Source organism: Filicampus tigris, chromosome 12 (assembly GCF_054856515.1).
Source record: "Filicampus tigris isolate MCC_2025a chromosome 12, RoL_Ftig_1.0, whole genome shotgun sequence".
NCBI lineage: Eukaryota > Metazoa > Chordata > Actinopteri > Syngnathiformes > Syngnathidae > Filicampus > Filicampus tigris.
The window spans coordinates 22,194,839-22,214,939 of record NC_141228.1 but is presented as its reverse complement, the minus strand read 5'-3'; the positions used below and the strand labels follow the sequence as shown (position 1 = coordinate 22,214,939).

Here is a 20,101-nt window from a genome sequence, read left to right as displayed (position 1 = left end):
TTATGCAGCACATAAATCATCGCATATAAAAACTATTTTTCTACATTTCCGAATAAGAATCGATTAAAATCGGCATCATAAGGCTTCCACGGAGACGTTACTTCAAAGTCATTTAGAAGTGTTGCCCATTCCACAAAACATGATCTTAGACGTTTTACCAAATTAATTTACCTAAAACGATGCCTACTCGGGCTTTGTACAACAATATACAACACGATGCATTATGAAAGGGGAGAAATGATTGTTTACTAAAAAAGTAGATTACATTAAAGTGAAAGTCAATCCAAACCTATTTTTTTCCAAGAATATGTTCCCAGCAGGCCCACTAGTTGAACAAGGCAATATGGTTAATATTGCGTTTGTGGAATATTAAGCGAAGCAGCAAAATGCACTCGTTTTTATCCATCTCTGGGGCGGCCATTTTGTCTTGTCGACTGAAACAGGCATCACAACTGCTCACGACGACCAATCACGGCTGACCTGTTTTCTGAATCCGACCGGAATTTCCTCAAAGCTGTCTGGAAGTTGTTTTTCCTGGCGTCACCGAACTCCTTTTTTTCAAGCTGCTTTCCGCTTGGCCAGCCGCTACCCGTCAGCTGCCTCGGAGTCCCACGGGCTCGATCGGACTCCTTATTCAGCTTGACGGCATCTCTCACTGCTGGCGTCCACCAACGGGTCCTGCCGCCGTGCCAGGCACGGACCACCTTCCAGCCTCGACAATGGAGGCGCAGAACATCGTCCAACACCTTCCCCGGGACTTGGGTGAAGTTCTGCCGGAGGTGGGAGTTGAAACTCTTTGTGACAGGGGGCTCTGCTAGGCGTTCCCAGAAGTCCCTGACAACACTTTGGGGACCCAGTGACCCGCATACGGAAACGGGAAAGGTAATCCAATATCTGTAGACGTCATTGGGGTGTTTTGAGCTCCTTGGATCATTGGGACCCACAACTCCCTCAAGGAGGGGTGGTTGAAACAATTCAGTCATTGTTTTATTCAGGTTCTATATGTGGGGCCGGCAAACAAGTTTCCGGCCAAACTTTCCACTGTCTTCTTTTGCCTTGTCTACAGTAGCCTGTCCTTTCAAACGCCATCATTCTGCTAAAGTCAGTAAAGCGCTAGCTCAGCTAACAGATGGTTAGCGCATTCCATTTAAAGGTTGACCAATCTCAAAGTTGAGATGCGGCAAAGTCGGCATTCGTGCTCCAAATGCTTGAATAACTCCGGCAGGGTAACCCCTAAACTTTCCCCCCCCACACACACACACAACCTCCCCCCCACCCCCCACCTCCACAGGCGATGCAATCAAGATCCGCTGAAATAAATATTGCGCATGTGTTGACATTTTAATTTGAGTGTCGCTCATTCGCTGAAGGTGCGGCGTAAGCGTTAGTCGGGCCCGGAGCACGAGGCGCTAACATCTTGATGGAAGGCGCCCGATCGATAGCAATAGCGTTCCACTTCGTCAACTTCCCCTGCCGCGCGCCTGACGCTAAGCTAATTAGCCACGTAATGGAGTGAACACTTTGTGAGGCGTTTGACCGAGCTCCTGCCACCAAGCCGCTGACTTTTCCGGCGCCTCAGCACCACTTTTAACCGCCGCATTTCACAAACACTTCATTAGCGGGCTAATTAATCACGTTGTTGGGACGCCGCAGGAACAGCTACGTAGTTTAACGAGCCAAAAAGCTTAACGACGAAATTCCACATGGACGCCACTGTAAAATATGTAGGAAAAAGTCAATCAAATAGTAAAGGGCAAACAAATGAGGTCACTTTGTTCCTGTTCCTGGTGCAGAACAGGCACAATCGTACATGGACATGGAGGCGGGGTACGGGAACACTTCTTGTCGTTTACAGTGCAGGGAATTAATGAGTTAAAAATAGATACGCTGATAAATGGGGTGTCATGACACTCCCGGGGGCACGTGTGTGTGTGTTGAATGATGTTTGTTGATGCAGTGTGGACGGCTATGAGGAACGGTGTGTGGTTGCGTGTGTATGAAGCGTGTGCGTGCATCTACGTGTATGAGAAACTGTGCGCGTGTACGACAGTGTCTGGCTAATCGTGCATTTGTAAGTGTGTGAGAAACAATGTTAATGCGGAAAGGCGTGTGTGTAAATGTGCGTGTGTGTGTGTGTATGCACGTAGAGGATTGTGTGAGTTTGTGTGCCGTGTAGCGCAGGTTCCATCAAAGGAGGAGTTTAACGAAAGCTGCTGTTTGCTCCGGTGGAACTAATTGCGTGTCCTTAAAAGTCGGCTCCACGTTGCATCCGTCTCGATTTGCCTCAGTAAGCAGCCGGAAGCCATTTCAGGGAATTAATGGAGGTGAGGCGCGCGGGCGCAACAACCAGCAGGAATCGGCGCCTCCATTAGAGCGGCCCCGCACGTCGTTAAACGCAATTTAGATGGCGACATCACCACATACGTACAGTACAATCTCCCCGTCATGACCGATTCATAGTATTGACATCAAGGAGTCATTTCTGCTATAAGTACATACTGCATATCGCCGACGTGAATGATTAGTTCAATGATTGTGTGAGTTCATTTTTCCATATCGCACCGTTGATTTAGTCCATCCTTATCACCAACACGCACATTTGCAGAGGTGAGGCGTAAACGACTCCGCAGAGGTGCTGAAATTGAAGCGGCTTTTATGATAAACAAGTCTTCATTAAAAAAAATAAAAAATAAAAAAAAAAAAAGAAGAAGAAGAGAGAGGACGAGCGCGTTTGAAGTCACAAAAGCGCCGCGGGGATGTTCAAGGTCTTGTCTAATCCGCTGAAGATTGTTTACGGGCAACGCTAAAAAAGCCTGCAGAAGAAGGAGCACAAAAAAACAAAAAACAAAGTGAAGGTGAGCAAGGAGATGGACAACAAGAACAAGGAGAGAAACAAGAGGAGGAGCAAGAGAAGAAAAACAACAAGAGCAAACAGAACAAATAGAAAACTGACAAGATCGAGAACAAATGAACAAAAACAAAAATGAAGAACAACATCATCAGAATCGACAAGAGAAAAAAACAAGTAAAAAAAAAAACAGGAGAACAAAACAATGAACAGGAAGAAAACAAAGAAGGGTGACAACAGCAACAACCAGAACAAAAAAGGAAAAGAACATGAAGAACAAGCTCAAGAATAACATGAAATAAAAAAACAAAAACAAGAAAAATAACAGCAAGACCAGGAACAAAAGAGGACAATGAACAACAACATGGATAAAAACCTAAAAAAAACAGAAGAACACAAAGAACTCAAACAAATCACAACAACTGAAACAAAAAACAACAACTGCAAAAATAATAAATGACACCAAACGGGAAGAAAAAAAGAAATAGAACAAGATCAGGAGTAAAAACAAGAACAAGAAAAAAAACAAACAAACCAAATCATGACACAGTATGTTTTTTTTAACTGCAAATTATTTCGTGTCGCTTTGGTTTATCTCCATTGAGCTACTCCCGGCAGGTGGCCTCCATGCTAATACCCCCCCCCCCCCCCCCATGAGTGTAGAGCATGCTGCTGTCTGATGGGTAGGCAAGTAGTGACATCTACGGGCTCCTGAGGGAACTGCATGTCAATTATAGCTCATATCCAGTACATCATTGGTGTCTCAACTATGGCCCGCGGGCCATTTGTGGCCCGCCATCCATTTTTCAGTGGCCAGCAGCATTTAAAAAGAAAAAAAAAAAAGACATTTGAACACTGAAAACACTGAAAGCTAGTTTAAAAAATCAAGATGGAGGTGATGAGAGTGAGTTTGGACACCCGTGCAGAAGATCACGTAGTCTCACCTAACGTGTACTAGTGTGTATTTTTGGCCAGTGTTTGTGTGTGTGTCCATATGTAATTTGTATGCATTGTACTGTTAAGTGTATGTCTTTGTTTATAATTGAGTGTGTGTGTGTGTTTGTATGTATGTGTTTCAAGAGAATCATGAGTCATTTTGATTGCGTTTTACTGTCCGCATTCCTCCTCTTCCTCTTTTCTTCTTCACCCTCCTCTCCTGTCACCCCAATGAAATTTGATTCTGTGCTCCTCGAAGACCTTCAACCCACCTCAGTAAGTAACATGAGAAGGTACGTCAAACAAAGAACAGACTTTTAGAAAGTTACTTGTAACGCGAAGACAGTTCATCCATTGTACAAGCCGATTTCCCTCAAATGTTGTTTAAGTTGTGAGGGACGGGTCGCTACACGGACAGAGGAAGAAGGGTTGCTAGCGGAGCCGCATGCTAACCAGTGGAGATGGAGGCTGCAGTTTAGCTTGCCGCTCGTCTAGCGACTCTTCTTCATTAATCTCTTTAGCAACCGGAGCAAAAAAAACAAAACAAAACAAAACAAAAAAAATGAAGGCCTTCTATGCTAACTTCGCAGCTTAGCATGCTATCCATCCATCATTATCCAAACCGCTTATCCTCACAAGGGTGGTGGCGTGCTGGAGCCTTTCCCGGCCGTCTTCGGGCAGTGGGCCTGAATCGGTTTCCGCTTAGCATGATATGATACGAGCAAGTCTTTTTCATTCATCTCTTTAGTGGCCAGAGCAAAACAACATACCGGTAATTGCCTTGTATGCTAACTTAGCTGCTTAGCACTCGATAAGAATAAGAATAAGAATAAGAATGCCTTTATTGATCCCACAGTGGATAAATAATGCTAGCAGCGCTTCTTCATTCTTCTCTGTAGCGACCAGACCCAAAAAAACCAAGATTGCTTTGTACGCTAACTTAGCAGCTTAGCATGCTATGATGCTAGCAACTTTTCTTCATCTCTGTAGCAACAACAGCAAGAAAAAAAACATGATTGCCTTGTACGCTTCTAGCATGCTGTGAAACAACTCTTCATTGGTCTCCGCGCCCTGCAGGAAGGCGGGGCTCTACACACTCTCTGCTCTGATTGGTCGAGCATAATGAGTGGTATGATTATAAAGTAACGACAGCAACAATGAGCGTCTGTTCCAAACCATCCTGTCGATCAACGTGGTCTCCCGCGGCAACGCTGGTATTGCCTATGTGGTCGTCTCTCGCACTTTCCCACCGCAAATAGAAAGCAAACATCGGGAATGACGAATATTGCAACGATTGTAACGCAACGATGTTAAAGGTCATGTGTGAACATGTCACCTCAAGCAGTTGGAAATATTTGTGGGCGGGGACGGAATGAAGCAAGAATGTTTGCATTGGACTTTACTGCATGAAGACTTTTCTTTGGAAAGCTCATAACACACCCAAGGTGTGCTGGACCGCTGACTTTTTGATTGATTTATATCACAATGAATGTGTGTGCGTGCCTCTCTGACCAGTACAACCAGTTTTGAGTCCTCTGAGGCATTTGTGGTCTCCAGTGGTTGAGATATGTGCAAGAGTTCAACAGGCAACTCGGTGAAAAAAATTAAGACAATTATGCAGATTGTTTCCCCAGAAGAATCGGCTATGTGGTTGCCCACAATGTTGTGGGCACCCAAGTTCAGGTTCCAGGGAGCTACAACAAAAATTAGTTCTGCCTGTATACCTTGTTTTTGCTATTTTTAATGTAATCGGGACCCAAACCATTCAGTGGTTTATAGACCAGTCGCAGACTTTAAAAATTCATTCTCCCACTGACTGGGAACCATTTGAAAGCCTTCGGGACTCGGGTCATCTGTTCTGATCTCGTTGTTCTGGCCAGAACCCGATCTGCAGCGTTCCGAATGAGCTGCGGCTGTTTGATGCTCTTTTCGGGGAGTCCAGTCAGAAGACCAGAACAATAATCAGGTCTACTATAGATAGAAGGATGGTCTGCTTGGAATGTGCGACCCTTCGATCTGGATATGTTTTTTTACGAGTCGAATTTGCTGGGTTGTTGGTCGACGTGGCAGAGCTTATCTTACCTGTTTTCATTTCCAGGGAAGCTATAACAGGTTAGGTCAAGTTGAAGTTTCTTTCTGTGAAGTCACTGAGGGCTTATGCAGGACACGCTTGACTGATGCTCCCATGCAAAAGCTTCCACGTCGTCTTCTTTTTCTTCTTCTGGCTTTTGTTGGTGCTGTTGGCAGGCGGGGACATGACACGTCAACTGCAAAAAGTATATATATATATATATATATATATATATTTTTTTTTAAAACACTTTTTATGTTTCACTGTTAAACGTTAAGCAGAAGTCAAATATACATTAATATATACAGTACACACTATATAAAAAACTATAAATATATTAAAAATTGAGATCTACTGTTAAGTACAGTATGTACTATGCATATACTATAATGTATATAGTATACAAATAAATGCACAATAATATAAGCGTAAAATCAATGTACCGGTATATGTGTATGTTTTTACACGTTTTTAATGACGTGGATTCATTAAAATCCAATCAAATGTGATCTACTCTGCAATTAATTGGATTTTAAAATCTTTGATTCACGCAAAACTCACTGTAGTAAAAGTACAAAACCTTCTTAAGGTTCTTGACTTATGCTAGCGATCCTTCAGCGTGCCGAACAAGTTAAGTCAAAAATGGTGTCGACTTTAATGTTGGGAGTTTTTTCGCCGTCATTTGAGTTGACGGTTAATAGGCGGTCCTGATGTCACAGGTTTATAACATTATGCGTCCACCCACACACACACACACGCACGCACACGCCACCACAAGAGGGGGTTTAGCTGTACAAAAAGCTTCCCTCTCCTCTTCCTCAGCTCAGACTTGATGAGGACCTCCTGCAAGGCATCATTATGGTCCGAGTGCTTTTTCCAGCAAGTGTTTTGTTCCTAATGGTGAGTGACTTTGAATTATTAATAGTTTTGCGTCAGTCAGACGAGGAAAGGAGATGTACAGGTGTACGCTAGGAATGTATATAGGTGGAAAGCGTTAAACCTACTTACAGTAACTTGCTGTTATAACACATAAGGAGTCAACTGTTTTTTGTTTTTTTTACCTTACATAATAATGTTGATTCAACACACAGGTGTACTGAGGGTGAACTGGGTACGCAAACAGGTGGAAATGTGTCAAGGTGGACATGGGCGCACACAAAAGGCGTTTTTGTGGGAAGAAGAAAGGCTAAAACTGACCTGGCTTAGGTTTCACACAGACAGAGTGACAATTCATTGACTTTTTATGAGCCATACAATTAAAGCAGGTTTCACTTAACGGCACGGAATTTGATCAGTGTGTTTATCACGAGTAGACCCCAAAAAAAACAATACAGTCTGACATTTTGCCACCAAGTATTATTTTGGACATTTGTTTAAAATTCAGCCCCTTAAGACAGTTTCATTTAGCAACATGAAATTTGGTAGGCATGTATCATAAGCAGACCCACAAAAAAAGGCTTTAAAATGCCATGCCCGAAAAGAAACCGTGAGGCTGTCATTTTGATTTGAAGGACACTTTTGCTTTTTTTAAATTCAGCCCCTTAAGACAGCTCAATTTAGCAACATGAAATTTGGTAGGCATGTCTGTCATGAATAGATCCACAAAATAAGCCTTCAAAAGCCATGCCTGAAAAGAAACTGTAAGGCTGACATTTGGATTTGAAGAGGACATTTCTTTTTAAATTCAGGCATAGAAGCCAGTTTAATTTAGAAAACATGAAATTTGGTAGACATTTCGTGAGTAGAGCCACAAAAAAGTCTTCAAAAGCCATGCCTGAAAAGAAACCGTAAGGCTGGAAAATAACCTTAAAAATGAATACAAATTTTGAACATTTATCTCCAGAAACCAGTTTCATTAAGCAAAAAAATATACAAGTCTGACATTTTGATTTGAAGACGTCATTTTGGGCGTAGGTAGGGATCCTTCAAATATGAACTCATGTGACCCAAATTTGAAGCCTTTCCACACATACTGGACAGACGAATGATGCTAAATTGTGAGAATTTGATGTTTGAAAATACCATAGTGCTCGGCTGGTGAACAGCAGCAAAGTTTGAGGACTCATCATAAAACACAAAACTGTAATTCAACAACATTTTTTTTAATTCAGTCCCGAAAGCTTTTTTGTCTCGGCAACATGACATTTCATGTTCTTATAAAAAAGCCGCAAGAGACAAGACACAGGACGTCTGCCGTTTAGCTATGAAGCGGTCGTTTTAGGCTCATTTTTGATGTTTGATCCAATTGCCACCAAATTTCAGTCACGTATTCTAGCCAGATAGGTGACTAAACTTTTCTTTTTTTTTTCATCCACGAGTGCAGTGTGTGATCTTAGCAATGGACAAACCAAGCTGCTAAAAAAGTGACCGCAAAGACAAGAGGTCATGTTTAAATGGAAGTGCATTGAAATATATGTGGATTGAATGACAAACCTGACCCTACTGATGTCATGTACTTGTGTTTTGTCTATTGCATTATCATTCCAGAGCGCACTTGTGCGGTCGCTCCACTCTGGGAATGAACTGGTCCGGAAAAGAAGAGAATGGCTCCGCCATCCAAGGCCACTCAAGGAAAATGAAGACCACACGGGAAAGGAGTCCATAGCCAAGGTAAGAGCCACTTTTGTCCACAAGGAGGCACTACTGGAGCATGTTTAGCATCCCAGCATTTAGGTTCCATTTCTGCAACTGGTACTCAGTTTTTGCTCTGTGTCTGTTTCAGATTCGATCAGATTTCGAAACCGACAGAAACATCACTTATTTCCTGGAAGGCGTCGGTGCAAGTCAGTACCCCTTCAACGTCTTCGTGGTGGACCCCAAAACGGGACTTATTCGTGTCACCCAAGTGCTGGACAGGGAGGTCATCGATACCTACAATGTGAGCGACCCCGCCTTCATTTAATCAACTTTTTAATATCATATTATATATTTGTACTACTGAATCATAGTGAATTTATTGACTTTGTTTTGATAAGCATCACAATGCTTGTCAAAAGGCCCATTTCATTAGGTACACCTGCACACTATTTTTAAAATTAATTATACAATTACAGTTTAGAGAATGGTCATTTTTATTCATTTGATGATAGTTATTACAAATTGTGGTTGTAGTTTGCACTGGTGTATGACTAATGCATCATATTAAGACCTGTTCCTAATATTTTGAACTTCATTTAATGTCTTTGTAAAGGCAGAAGTTTTGATACTGCTCTATACAAAATCCTAAACAGACTATAAAAAAAAAAATAAAAAAAATTCTAAACAGGCTTTGTTTTTGTTTTATGGTAGTGCCAACTCTGGGGTGCCGAGGGGGTGTGTTGCTCTAAAAAAAATAATAATAAAATAATAAAATAAAATAAAATTGGGGAAAATTGCAATACCTCAAATCGCCCCATGGTGGTGCTGTAGTCAAGTCAAGTCAAGTTGCTGGTATTCCTCCTGTACAGCTGTTGGGCATCGCCAGATTCAACGATGGCACCGAAGCAGAGAAAAGGATTGACCTCCGCGTAAAGGTGCTGGACGAGAATGACAATGAACCGCAGTTTGACGCCATGAAGCCCGTGGACGTGTACGAACGCAGCCCTGCAGGTGAGAAAACAGATGAGCAATAACGTACAGGTCCATAAATGAAGAATTTTGCGGCATCTAGGCTCCATTGGTTGGGCAAAGTACAATAACTCCTGCTTGATTTGTATTTTATTTGGTACAGCATTCTTGTCTGAATTTTCCATACCGCTTATCCTGATCATCATCCTATGGCTGAGTGGGAATTGAACCCACCAAAGTCTGAAGCCATGCGACTGTATAGTACACCACCAGTGACTGGACTATTTCCATGTAGGCATTTGTAGAAAAGCAACAGAACCATTTCCCTGGTTCTGATCATTGTATAGTTCAATGGAAAAATGAGGGCAAAATGGTGAAAAATTCCATCTCGCACTGTAACCAGACATGATAGACACAATAGATTCCCATCTTAAAACACATCCACAACCGAAATATCTGTGGATTAGGACTAGCGGTAGGGGTTGGAATCAGGTTATAGGCCTACGGACAAAAATAGGGTTTAAGGACAAGGATAAGGACAGCGTTAAGGGATAAGGTTAAGGTTAGGGCAATGGGTTAGTTGTAAAAGAGACATGTAGTGGCAATGCCACAGCAATTGGAACTTAAAGTAAACTAAAATGTCACACAGAACAATCCTAAATGTGTGTTGACTGGCCGAGCATTACTGTTTCGCTTCAGTCCTGTAGATGGCGCTGCTGCATGTGCCAACTTACAGAGTGATGGGCTGGATCGTTTGGCCTCTGTGCAATTTCTTCCTGATCGGCCCCAGTTTTTTTTTTTCATTACTCTGCTTGGCAAACTAACATGTCTCCTTGGTAGAGGCATTAAAAAAACACACACAAAAAACAGCATACTTGAGTTGGATGTCTGTGTTTTCCAGGGACGCCCATCATGACAGTGACTGCGACTGACGCCGACGAACCAGGCACCCCCAACTCTCAATTGCTCTACACAATCGTGAAGCAGGACCCACCTCACAACATGTTCCAGATGAACAACAACGGAAAGATCTATGTGGACAAATCAACTCTGGATAGAGAGGTACCAGCTCCTCTCGAAGAAATGATACGAGTGAAAATTGGCGAGTCTAAAAGGCTTGCTAAACATTGTGATTTTGCGCTGTCAGACAACAGATCAGTACTTTGTGACAGTGCAAGCTCAGGACCTCAACGGTGACCCTGACGGACTTACAGGCACCAGTACCTTGACCATCAATGTGCTGGACATCAACGACAACCTTCCAACGCTGGAAAAAGACCAGGTACTTGCTGTAAGAATGAAATGTGGTGTATTTACAAGTTCAAATCTGTTTGGAAAAACATGAGTTTTGAGAGTGATTTGAAGGTGGAGGGATCTGAGCGGTCATGTCGGGTTTTGGGGAGTGAGTTTCAGAACCGTGGGGCAGAGAGGGCCAAGGCTCTGTCCCGCCAGGTTTGTTGCATGCTTGATCTGGTGGCCAGAGAGGTGGTAGGAGGTCTGATTATCAGTGTACTTTATGAGTAAGAAGGATGTTGAACTGGATGCGTTAGAAGTAGAAGAAGCAGAAGGCCGTGGTCGGGTGATGAACTGAGCAGTCGTGCTCCCCTTGCAGTATGAGGGAAGCGTGATGGAGAACACGCAGGGTGTGGAGGTGATGAGGATCAAAGCTCAAGACTTGGACCTGAAGGACACCGAAAACTGGCAAAGTGTGTTTGACATCGTCAAAGGCAATGAGGCCGAGTACTTCAGCATCAAAACGGACCCAAAGACCAACGAGGGTGTCCTCATGCTTGATAAGGTACGCATGAAAAATAAACAAAACCACACAAGCGATCCATATTCGCTTCAAAAGTCACAATTTGAAAGAACATGCACTATTTCACAGGCTGTGGATTATGAAGACGTGAAGGACCTTGTACTTGAACTCAGTGTGAGGAACAAGGCCCCACTTTATGAAGGACTTCCGCAAAGCACGCCGCAAAAAACCTATCCTGTCAAAATCAGCGTGCAAAACCAGCGTGAAGGTCCACATTTTGATCCCAAGGTCAAAGTGATCACCGTGTCGGAGGGAGGCAGCACTCCTAGCAAGGGCGTCATTGCTCATTATCCAGCACTAGATGGCGACACTGGGAAACCAGCTGAGAACGTCAAGTGAGTTCTGCCAGCGGGGTAACATTTTTTTCCCCATGAAAGTGTATTCATTTATTCCCATCAATCTCGCCACCACTGCTGTTCTATCCCATTTTTTTATTGTACTGATGGTTTCTATAATTGTGATAGTGGTGGTATTAGAAGGTGGATGAAGTCAGTTAAGTCCCTGCTGAAGGCACGGGTCACAAATGCACAGCATGCAACTGGATTTTGCACATGTATGAATCAGAGTGATGGTCTGTTATAGGTATCTTAAAGGTTTGGACCCTGACAACTGGCTCACTGTTGACCCGGAAACCGCTGAAATCAGACTCAACAAGATGCCCGACCGAGAGTCCACTTTCTTGGTCAACGGGACATATTATGCTCAAGTGCTCTGCATTTCTGAAGGTACACGACGACAATGTTGTAGCAATGCACAGTCTCTTTTGCTGTAAAGACGCTGAATTATTCTGGTGTAGTCCCAGCAGCAGTGGCAAGTAAAAGTACAAATAATTATGTTACCGTACTTGAGTAGATTTTCAGCTATCTGTACTTTATTAGTATTAGTTTATTTATACAGCCCATAACTCCTTCACTGCCATTTATGGCTGGCGATGCCAAATGGGAGGCTTGTCAGTAAATGAGTTTTATCCACCAAAGAGTCTTCAGGGGGGAATTGGCAGTAAAAGAGGCCAAACTCCAGTTGTCAGAGGGTGAGGGCAAGAGACTAGTTGCAAACTAACTGCGGTTTAACCAGGTGCGTGAGTGTGGAAATACGCCTTAAATTGAAATGTAAACATTTTTACACGGCAGCAGTAACGACGTCGGCAACAGAATCGGAGATGCAAGGTATTGATCCACTTGCTAGACGTGAATCAGTACTTCTATAACAGAGTCCATTTTCACACAAGCATCTGAACAGAACTTCAACTTATGTACGGTGTGAGTTTTATTGGCCCTTCTGGTTCCCACAAACAGACATCCCCTCAAGTACCGCCACTGGGACTGTGGCGATCCAGGTGGAAGACTTCAACGACCACTGCCCCACCCTGACCAGTACCCTCCAGACTCTGTGCATTCCCGGTGATGCAGTCATTGTCACCGCCGTCGACGAAGATGACTTCCCCAACGGAGCTCCTTTCACCTTTGAAATCATCTCAGAGGGGACTCGGGAAAAATGGCAGGTGGAGCATCTCAATGGTGAGGAGACAACGTCTGGTCTCAGTCGACATTCATCTTCAAGCTCAATCTTAGGGATGAATTGGTGTGGGCAGATTCCGCAGCCATACTGAGAGCCCACCAGTCATTATGGCCTGGTCTCCACGAGGTGGAATTACTGGTGAAAGACCAGCAGAGGGAGGCGTGCCCGGAACCACAGAAAGTGACAGTCCAGGTGTGCACCTGCGAGGATGGAGTGGTTTGCGGAAGGCGAGGCGGAAGTGGTCAGCCCGACAAGAAATCTGAGTTAGGACCTGCAGGCATCGGACTGCTGCTACTGGGTCTGCTGCTGCTACTGCGTAAGTGCAATCAAACTGGAAGTTGGATGGAAATCAGCGCATCAGGAGTAGAGTTATAGCATACAAATACTTATGCCAGTAGGGGGAGCCTCTGAATCTCTTTATGACCACACCTTCATCACACACAAACACACACAAGCGTTTGATGCTCAAGACGTTTGGTCCCGACCTTGTGGAGCTGACTCAGAGTTTCGTTTTACGACGAGTCATCAAACTTGGCCGCACTGAATGACAAAAACTCAAATTGTTTTCACTTTAGCACCCCCTATCTGTCTCGTACATATGGTTCATATTTGGTAGCATCAAATCTCTAGAAGTTCATGTATGAAGGACTCCTGGTGATACCCCAAAAGATTCTTAAATGGCGGCTTTAAAACCCAAATGGGAGGTATCGTTGGTCTTTTCAGGAACGGCTTCGTGAGAATTTTTTGTGGGTCTGCTTATGATAAACAAGCCTAGCAAATTTGTTGTTGAAAAGGGAAAATGGCTTTGAGAGCTCCATTTTTAAAGAAATCCAAGGGGGGGGGGGGGGGGGGGGTCCGCCATCTCTCTCACATGTTTTGTTCAAATTTGATAGCAATAAGACAGAGATAACAAGTTGGCATTTGTAGTTTATGTGCTACCGGTAGTTAATATAACATCAATGACAGATTGAGATTTTCAGATACGGGAGAAAGTGTGTTGTTGTTCCAGTGGTTCCCCTGCTGTTGCTCTTCTGTCAATGTGGGGGCACTACGGGCCTGCCAGGGGGCGCTGCGGACATACCATTTGAAACCAAGTCCCACTTGGTCAACTACTGCACCGAAGGACAGGGGGACAATGCGGTCAGTCCTGATCACTGCGCCAACTCTTGAGGACACTTCTGGAGTTTTTGACTTCTGTCCGTCTGTTTGCCGGGTCTGTGGCAGGAGGTGCCGCTAAACCTCATCCCGACACAGCTGGTCGCCCAAGACGTGAGCGATCACATGAACCAGTCGGCCTTTGCGGACACCTTCCAGGGGAACATGGAGCAGTCCTGGGAAAGGAGGCAGGCCAACATGAACACCTTCTACTCCAGGTTCGGGGGTGCAGCCTTAGGAGGGCAGGCCGTGGCAGCGCGCGACAGCATTGCTCTACCGGACCACCTGATTGCCCAATACTACCAACAGGTGAGAAATAGCTTTGCACCAGTGGTGGCCCAATCTCTGCTGGCCTAAATAACAGCAAAAGCAATGACCTACATTCGAAGAGTTCAAATGCAAATAGGGCTCACCATCAAGTGATGCCGTGATAGGCAGTCTGCTAGTAGGAGTGGCTTTTCTTTGTCTAAATGGTGTTTGTCAGCTTTTACGCTTGGATTTGTCATTTACTAGCTCACTTTTAATATTTATTCTGTGGATTTTTTTATTTTTATATAATTTTATATAATTCGTTTATTCCCAACAATCCATTCTCTAGCACAGGGGTAGAGAACTCCGGTTCCTCGAGAGCCATACCCTGCCTGTTTTGGATCCCTCCCTACTACAACACACCTGATTGAAATTATCAGATCATCAGCACGCTCTATAGAAGTCTGAAACGATCCTGATGATTTGAGTCAGGTATGTGGTAGTTGGGAGAGATCCAAAACAAGCAGGATATGGCTCTCGAGGAACCTGAACCTCCAATACATGTCAATGTTACTTTTTTTCCCCCAATCTTTTTGGAGCCGGACACATCAAAGCTTCGTACTGTATATATGACAGTAAGGGACGTTCCAAGCATTTGTATTGTATATTGAGTGGAATTAATAGTGACATCTGGTCAACCACAGGATGAACTTAATCTCTGGAGCAGTTGCGAGCATCACAATTGACACATTTTCTGTCGTGTTTCACCAGAGGGTGTACAGCGAAGGTGGTCGAGGCAGCCTGGCGGAAAAGGACGCTCACTTGAAGTACAATTTTGAGGGCCAGGGTTCCTCGGCCGGCTCGGTGGGCTGCTGCAGCCTCCTGGAGAACGACAACGACCTGCATTTCCTCGACAACCTCGGCCCCAAATTCAAGACCCTGGCGGAGGTGTGCGGCGGCCAGAAGATCCAACCAGATGTCATTCCATCACCAACAAAGGTCATGACTGAATCAAGGCTGGAACTCCCGAAACTACCGCCAGTTGTCCCCATGGTAGACCAGACGGTGACTCGGGTGGCGAAGGAAAACAGGATTACGCGGAGTCAAGGGATGACTGCGGTGATGGGAGGGATGGAAAACCAAGGCCAGATGTTCTTGCTCCAGCAGCAGCCCGTCTATTACACGGCTGCCACTCCCATGCAGTACGTAGTCCAGCCACAAGTCCAGAACACCATGCTGCTGGCTGAGGCACCAGCTACCAATCTCCAGGGCCTAGTTTTGGCAGCGCCCGCGCAAGGCATGTTGCTGTCTGGCGGACACACCGAGGATGCCGGCGTGGTGCTGGTAGAGAACCCGAAGGTCCAGACCAAGATCCACAGCAGAAATCATCCCAGCCTCCAGAATATGGTAGTGGTAGAAAGCAAGCTGCCTGTGGGATCTGTGAAAGTTCTCAGGGGGGGCCGAACCTCCCTGGTGCAAGGAGGCGGAGAAGCTGAACGGTTTCCTGGAGCTCAGAGAGTCCGTTTGTTGGAAGGCTCATCCGGCGTTAAAGAAGCTGGGAGTGTGTTCCAGAAGAGGAACACTTCGGGGTCTGTAAAGTCCTTCAACGTCAAAAGCAACACCACCATGTCCACTGGACCTCAGGTCGCTTCGTCCAAAATCCCAATTTACAGCAAGGTGGTGGTGCAGGAGACACGCAAAAAACGGCTATGAGGTGGTCATTTGAAACTTGGAACTTTTGCCAGATGGATTATGAGTCATTCCTGCTGACTGTTTCCAGTGCAATGAACTGAACTTCAAGAACACCCTCAGAAATGTTGGTTACACTGTCGATAAAAAGTTTGCGCCGCACGCTAACGTGGCTTTTTCCGCTGAGTGCCGGTCATTTTGAAACTGGGGATTCGGCATGCAGGTGGCCATGGCGACAAAAACGAATTCATAAATAAACACAGTCAATGAACCAATTTTAGGGTCAAGGAAAGACGCCATTTTAGCCAGCACGTGCGTTCTAATGCTGAGATTCATTCAAGTTGTTGAGCTCAAGTGAACTCCAAATAAACGAAAGCACCTGGCCACACATACAAAACAAGAGCACTTTGGGTGTGTCTGCCGAGATTGTGTGTGCCTGTGCATGTGGGAGCTTTCGCTGCGGAACCGGTTTTCAAGCCCCAACACACAAACAGGCACCACTCACCACCATTTTTTCCTGCTGTCACTGCGTGAAAGCTCAACAGGAAGCTTCATTATTATTCATAAGCGTATCTGCTCATTTGCTAAAACGAGTGAGCTTAAATGTCAGTTTATGTCCTTATAAGTATTTTTCATATTGCAGTGAGCAGCCACGCCCGTGTCCCTATGGATGCATTTCTGCTATCTTTCTGTCATGTGTCATCTTGATTTATATAATTTCGTAGTTTCTCCTATTTAGGTGTCAGTTTGTCGACTACTCACGCTCCGACACACCTACGGAGGGGGGGGGGGAAACGGAGCAGGTTTCAAGGCCACACCCCGCCTATGCTCAGATGATCTTCGCAACTACAAAGTGGAACAGAAATACTTCAAAGGTAAAAAAAAAGACCACTGTGCTCCTGGTGGAATTTGTGGGGATTCACTTTGATGCATTTCAGATTAGGGACTAAGGTTAAACACAACCAGCAATCCTAAATGTGTCATATTTGCAGTGTTGTTTTTTTTCACGATTTGACACATAGTGGTTGTGCAAAGTGCTACAATGCACACTGGTATTAGAACACATCTGCAAACATGCACGCTAGATTCGATTATGATATGTTAATCCGGAACCCTAAAACCAACCCCTAAATGCGTCTCTAACCCAAACCGTTCCCCTCTAACCCGATCACCAACCGTTGAGCTCATTTCTCGAACCCCAATCCCAACTGTAACCACCATAATGGTGAAACACACTTTGTGTGCTTTATATTCTGATACAAAAAAAAAACAAAAAAAACAAGGAAAACGAGATTTGTGTTATGGATAAATATTTGTAAAAACAAAAAATTACCAAAAACACAAGAACGCGACATAAATAGGCCACTGAGAATTGAAATCGGCTAACTCCATTTTTTTTTTTTTGAGTTAAATTAGGTGCAGAAATAAATAGGGAAAAGGCATATCTTTCAGATGAATGCTGGTGGGTCTAAATGAGAGTTGCTCAAGTTCGGTCTCCTTCGCACCCGATTCAAATGATCAGATCATCAGCAACCTTTGCAGAAGCTTGATTACCATCCTGGTCATTTGAATCAAGTGTGTTGGCGGAGGGAGACATCGAAAACAGGCTGGATTGAGGCTCTCGAGGACCGGATTTAGACACCCCTGGTCTAAATCAATATTTTGTTCCAATTTTAAATGATTAGGGGGCAGTCAGTCCATTATTGCACTCAGCACTTCTCCTAATCATCAGTGAAGCAACTAGCCCAACTCCCATTTCCAAGATGGCTGCGCCCGTGAAAGCAGGCTTCACCATTCCAGAAAGTAACCTTTGGAGATTGACAGAAGATTCGTAAAGGACGTGCAACTGCATATTAGCATGAGTGAATGTTACGGATCGTCTTTCATGAAATACTTATAGATTTGACAGATCGGTGGACTGAAGTAAAATCTGAGTAAAACCACCATTTCGGTAAAAAAAAAAAAAGCCGGCATATTTGATTGCGGCCCTGTAAAACTGGAATTCACTCTTCCGCAAAACGACAAAATTGGAGTTAGCTCACTTTAGTTCTCAGCGCTTGAAAAATTCTCACCAGCTAGCGAAACAAGTTGTTGTTGATGAATGACTTGTTTTGGGCGTGGTGGCTAAGACTTTCATCCAAACTTAGTCTGCTCTTCAGTCTTCAGTCATCATGTGAGTCACTTAAATGTGACTCATTGACTCAAGGCCTCGTTTATGCTGCCGACTCTCGGCAACACCAACACCGACTCTGGCAACTTGTACTCAAAACACCAGGTGAAGGCCCCAAAAGAGGGGACTTGAGACAAGCCTTCACCCCCAGTGGGGGAAGGGGTTCTTGAGAGTATACTACACGGGAAAGATGTTCATTTTCCCAAACCGCCAGTGTATTTCCGGGGCCGGTCATCACGGCCGCTAGCAGCCGCCCGCCTTCATCAGCAACAAACAATACAGTAGATACATGTGAGGTGCAGGTCGTATTTTTGTCACCATCTACACATTCGACACTATAGTAACTGTGACCGTGTGTATACCTTTAAAAGACGTGCCTGCTCTGTTGATTGATGCGGAACTGAACGTATTAGGACGTACTGTCGCTTGGCTATTAGCATTAGCCGCTGTGGTGCCGGCGTCAGTTGAGGCTACCGGCAGGTGTTCTATGAATGTGCTTCTGTTTGTTGTTTTGTAAGTTTGTTGAATAAAGTGATCGAAAGATGCACCAGAAACTGTTTCCATCCTTCCTCTCTCCATACCACCAGTTATGGATTATAATTTGTCATTTGAGGTCTTTTTGCCATTTCGGGACTCAACGGCTGAAATAAGGACCGCCATTTTCCTCCGGCATTTCTGCAACTTTTGAGACAGACCTACAAGGCTGGGGAACCAATCACGAGGCTTAAGTGAAACTGAGCCGATGACACATGATCCGGCAACAAAACAGGCCCGACGACCGAGGCGGCTGTTTGTCTTCAACACAGCCGGTGGAAGCCCAGCGTGGAGTGAGAGCCACATTGTTCTGCCGCTGGAATGTGCTCCAACCGCAAACTCACCTACACTAACTTACTAACTTACTAACTTACTCACGCTCTCTGGGCGTGGCGCTCCTGTCAGCAGTTTTGGGGCGAGACGGTGACTCTCACTGCGGAGAAACTCTTTTTGGAGCTTTCAAAACGTCAGGATATTTTTGGGGCATTTCTGACATGTGATGCGGCCTCCAAAAATGTGCCCAGAGATTAAATAGGATGTCGATTAGATGCTACATTAGAAATGCATATGTAGAATATTAAATAAGATGTAAGTATGGTAAATTAATGGTAATATTTGTTTTTTTTCCCGATGACGATTTTTCATGTTTTACTGTAAGATGGCAGAATCCACTCACTGGCCACATTATGATATAAATAATATATCAATCAAAATATTGTGGTGTGCAACTGCCCTTTTTTTTTGTAATGTACAGCATAAAAATAAAAACAATTGTATTCATTGGGCCAAAACATCAAGTTGGCGCCAAACACGCTAAAAGTCTTAAGGGCCGAAGCATCCAATCAGATCGTGACCCCAAGCCTACTTATCCAATCATCTGCTTGCTAACTTACACCCGTGCTTTTTTTTTTTTTTTTTTTTTTTCAAATTCTATCAGCAGCTCACGTCACTGCATGCGTGTTTGGTCAAGTTCTGCTCCATTTAGCGGCGAGAACAAGAGGGACTCTAAAAGGTGCACCTCTCCATCACATACAGGTGTGCTACAGCAAAAGCAGATATTTTAAATCTTAAATTCAATTATTATTGACATTGTAGCTATTGAAAAATATTTTGTCTGTATATTCCAAAGTGCTGTTGCCAATGTTTTAGATGTGTGTGTGTAAATTGTGTTCAACATAAAAATGGATGTTGATTGTTGATAATGTGTTTCAGAGTTTTTGTTTTGCGGATCCCCCGCCCCCCCCCAAAAGCCCCATGGATAAAAGTACAGCATTGACTGTAAAAAGTGTTAAACACGGGTTAAAAAGTAGCACATGTAAAATGTTGGGTCAAAATGGATCAAGTGTGGAAAATGTTGCAACCGGTGAGAAATGTAAGTAAAAACATTGGGTCAAAATGTGTGAAACGACGTGAAATGTTGGTGAAACGCAATACAATATCAGTGAAAGGTCACTTGCGCAAAAGACAAAACGCGTTTGCAAAGCATTTCCGTTTGCTATTATTGTCAACATGGGAGACATTTGCTGTCCCCACGGGCACAAAGAAAGCACACAGCGTTGGGCGGCGAAT

At 44.2% G+C, this 20,101-nt stretch overlaps 2 protein-coding genes across 6 annotated transcripts in view; one reads left to right on the top strand and one right to left on the bottom strand.

Annotated features, from left to right (window-relative positions):
- The window catches only part of LOC147139165 (cadherin-2-like), a 108,146-nt gene that overhangs the window by 62,357 nt on the left and 25,688 nt on the right, over positions 1-20,101 (bottom strand). For all 4 annotated transcript variants that reach the window (XM_086047392.1, XM_086047393.1, XM_086047390.1 and 1 more), the window contains exons 4-5: positions 9,236-9,437; positions 5,867-6,021 (exon numbers count right to left, since the gene is read on the bottom strand). The gene's annotated coding sequence lies outside the window, so the exon portion shown is untranslated. The remainder of the gene's footprint in view (positions 1-5,866; positions 6,022-9,235; positions 9,438-20,101) is intronic.
- LOC147139168 (desmoglein-2.1-like) lies at positions 4,011-18,552 on the top strand. 2 transcript variants are annotated; one of them, XM_086047385.1, is made up of 14 exons: positions 4,011-4,060; positions 8,343-8,465; positions 8,578-8,733; positions 9,302-9,443; positions 10,303-10,463; positions 10,549-10,683; positions 11,014-11,199; positions 11,287-11,552; positions 11,800-11,942; positions 12,513-12,734; positions 12,809-13,051; positions 13,745-13,875; positions 13,960-14,199; positions 14,911-18,552. In XM_086047385.1, exons 1-14 carry the CDS (start codon positions 4,016-4,018, stop codon positions 15,850-15,852), a joined length of 3,135 nt encoding a protein of 1,044 aa, XP_085903511.1. In that variant the 5' UTR covers positions 4,011-4,015; the 3' UTR covers positions 15,853-18,552. The 2 variants fall into 2 exon arrangements, with proteins under 2 accessions (XP_085903511.1, XP_085903514.1); XM_086047388.1 differs by lacking the exon at positions 4,011-4,060 and adding an exon at positions 6,622-6,755.

Coding starts and splice junctions, on each gene's coding strand:
- LOC147139168 (XM_086047385.1), top strand. CDS start 4,016: ATGAAATTTGATTCTGTGCTCCTCGAAGACCTTCAACCCACCTCA. Junction 10,684..11,013: donor CAACGCTGGAAAAAGACCAG/GTACTTGCTGTA, acceptor CTCCCCTTGCAG/TATGAGGGAAGCGTGATGGA. Junction 14,200..14,910: donor TTGCCCAATACTACCAACAG/GTGAGAAATAGC, acceptor GTGTTTCACCAG/AGGGTGTACAGCGAAGGTGG.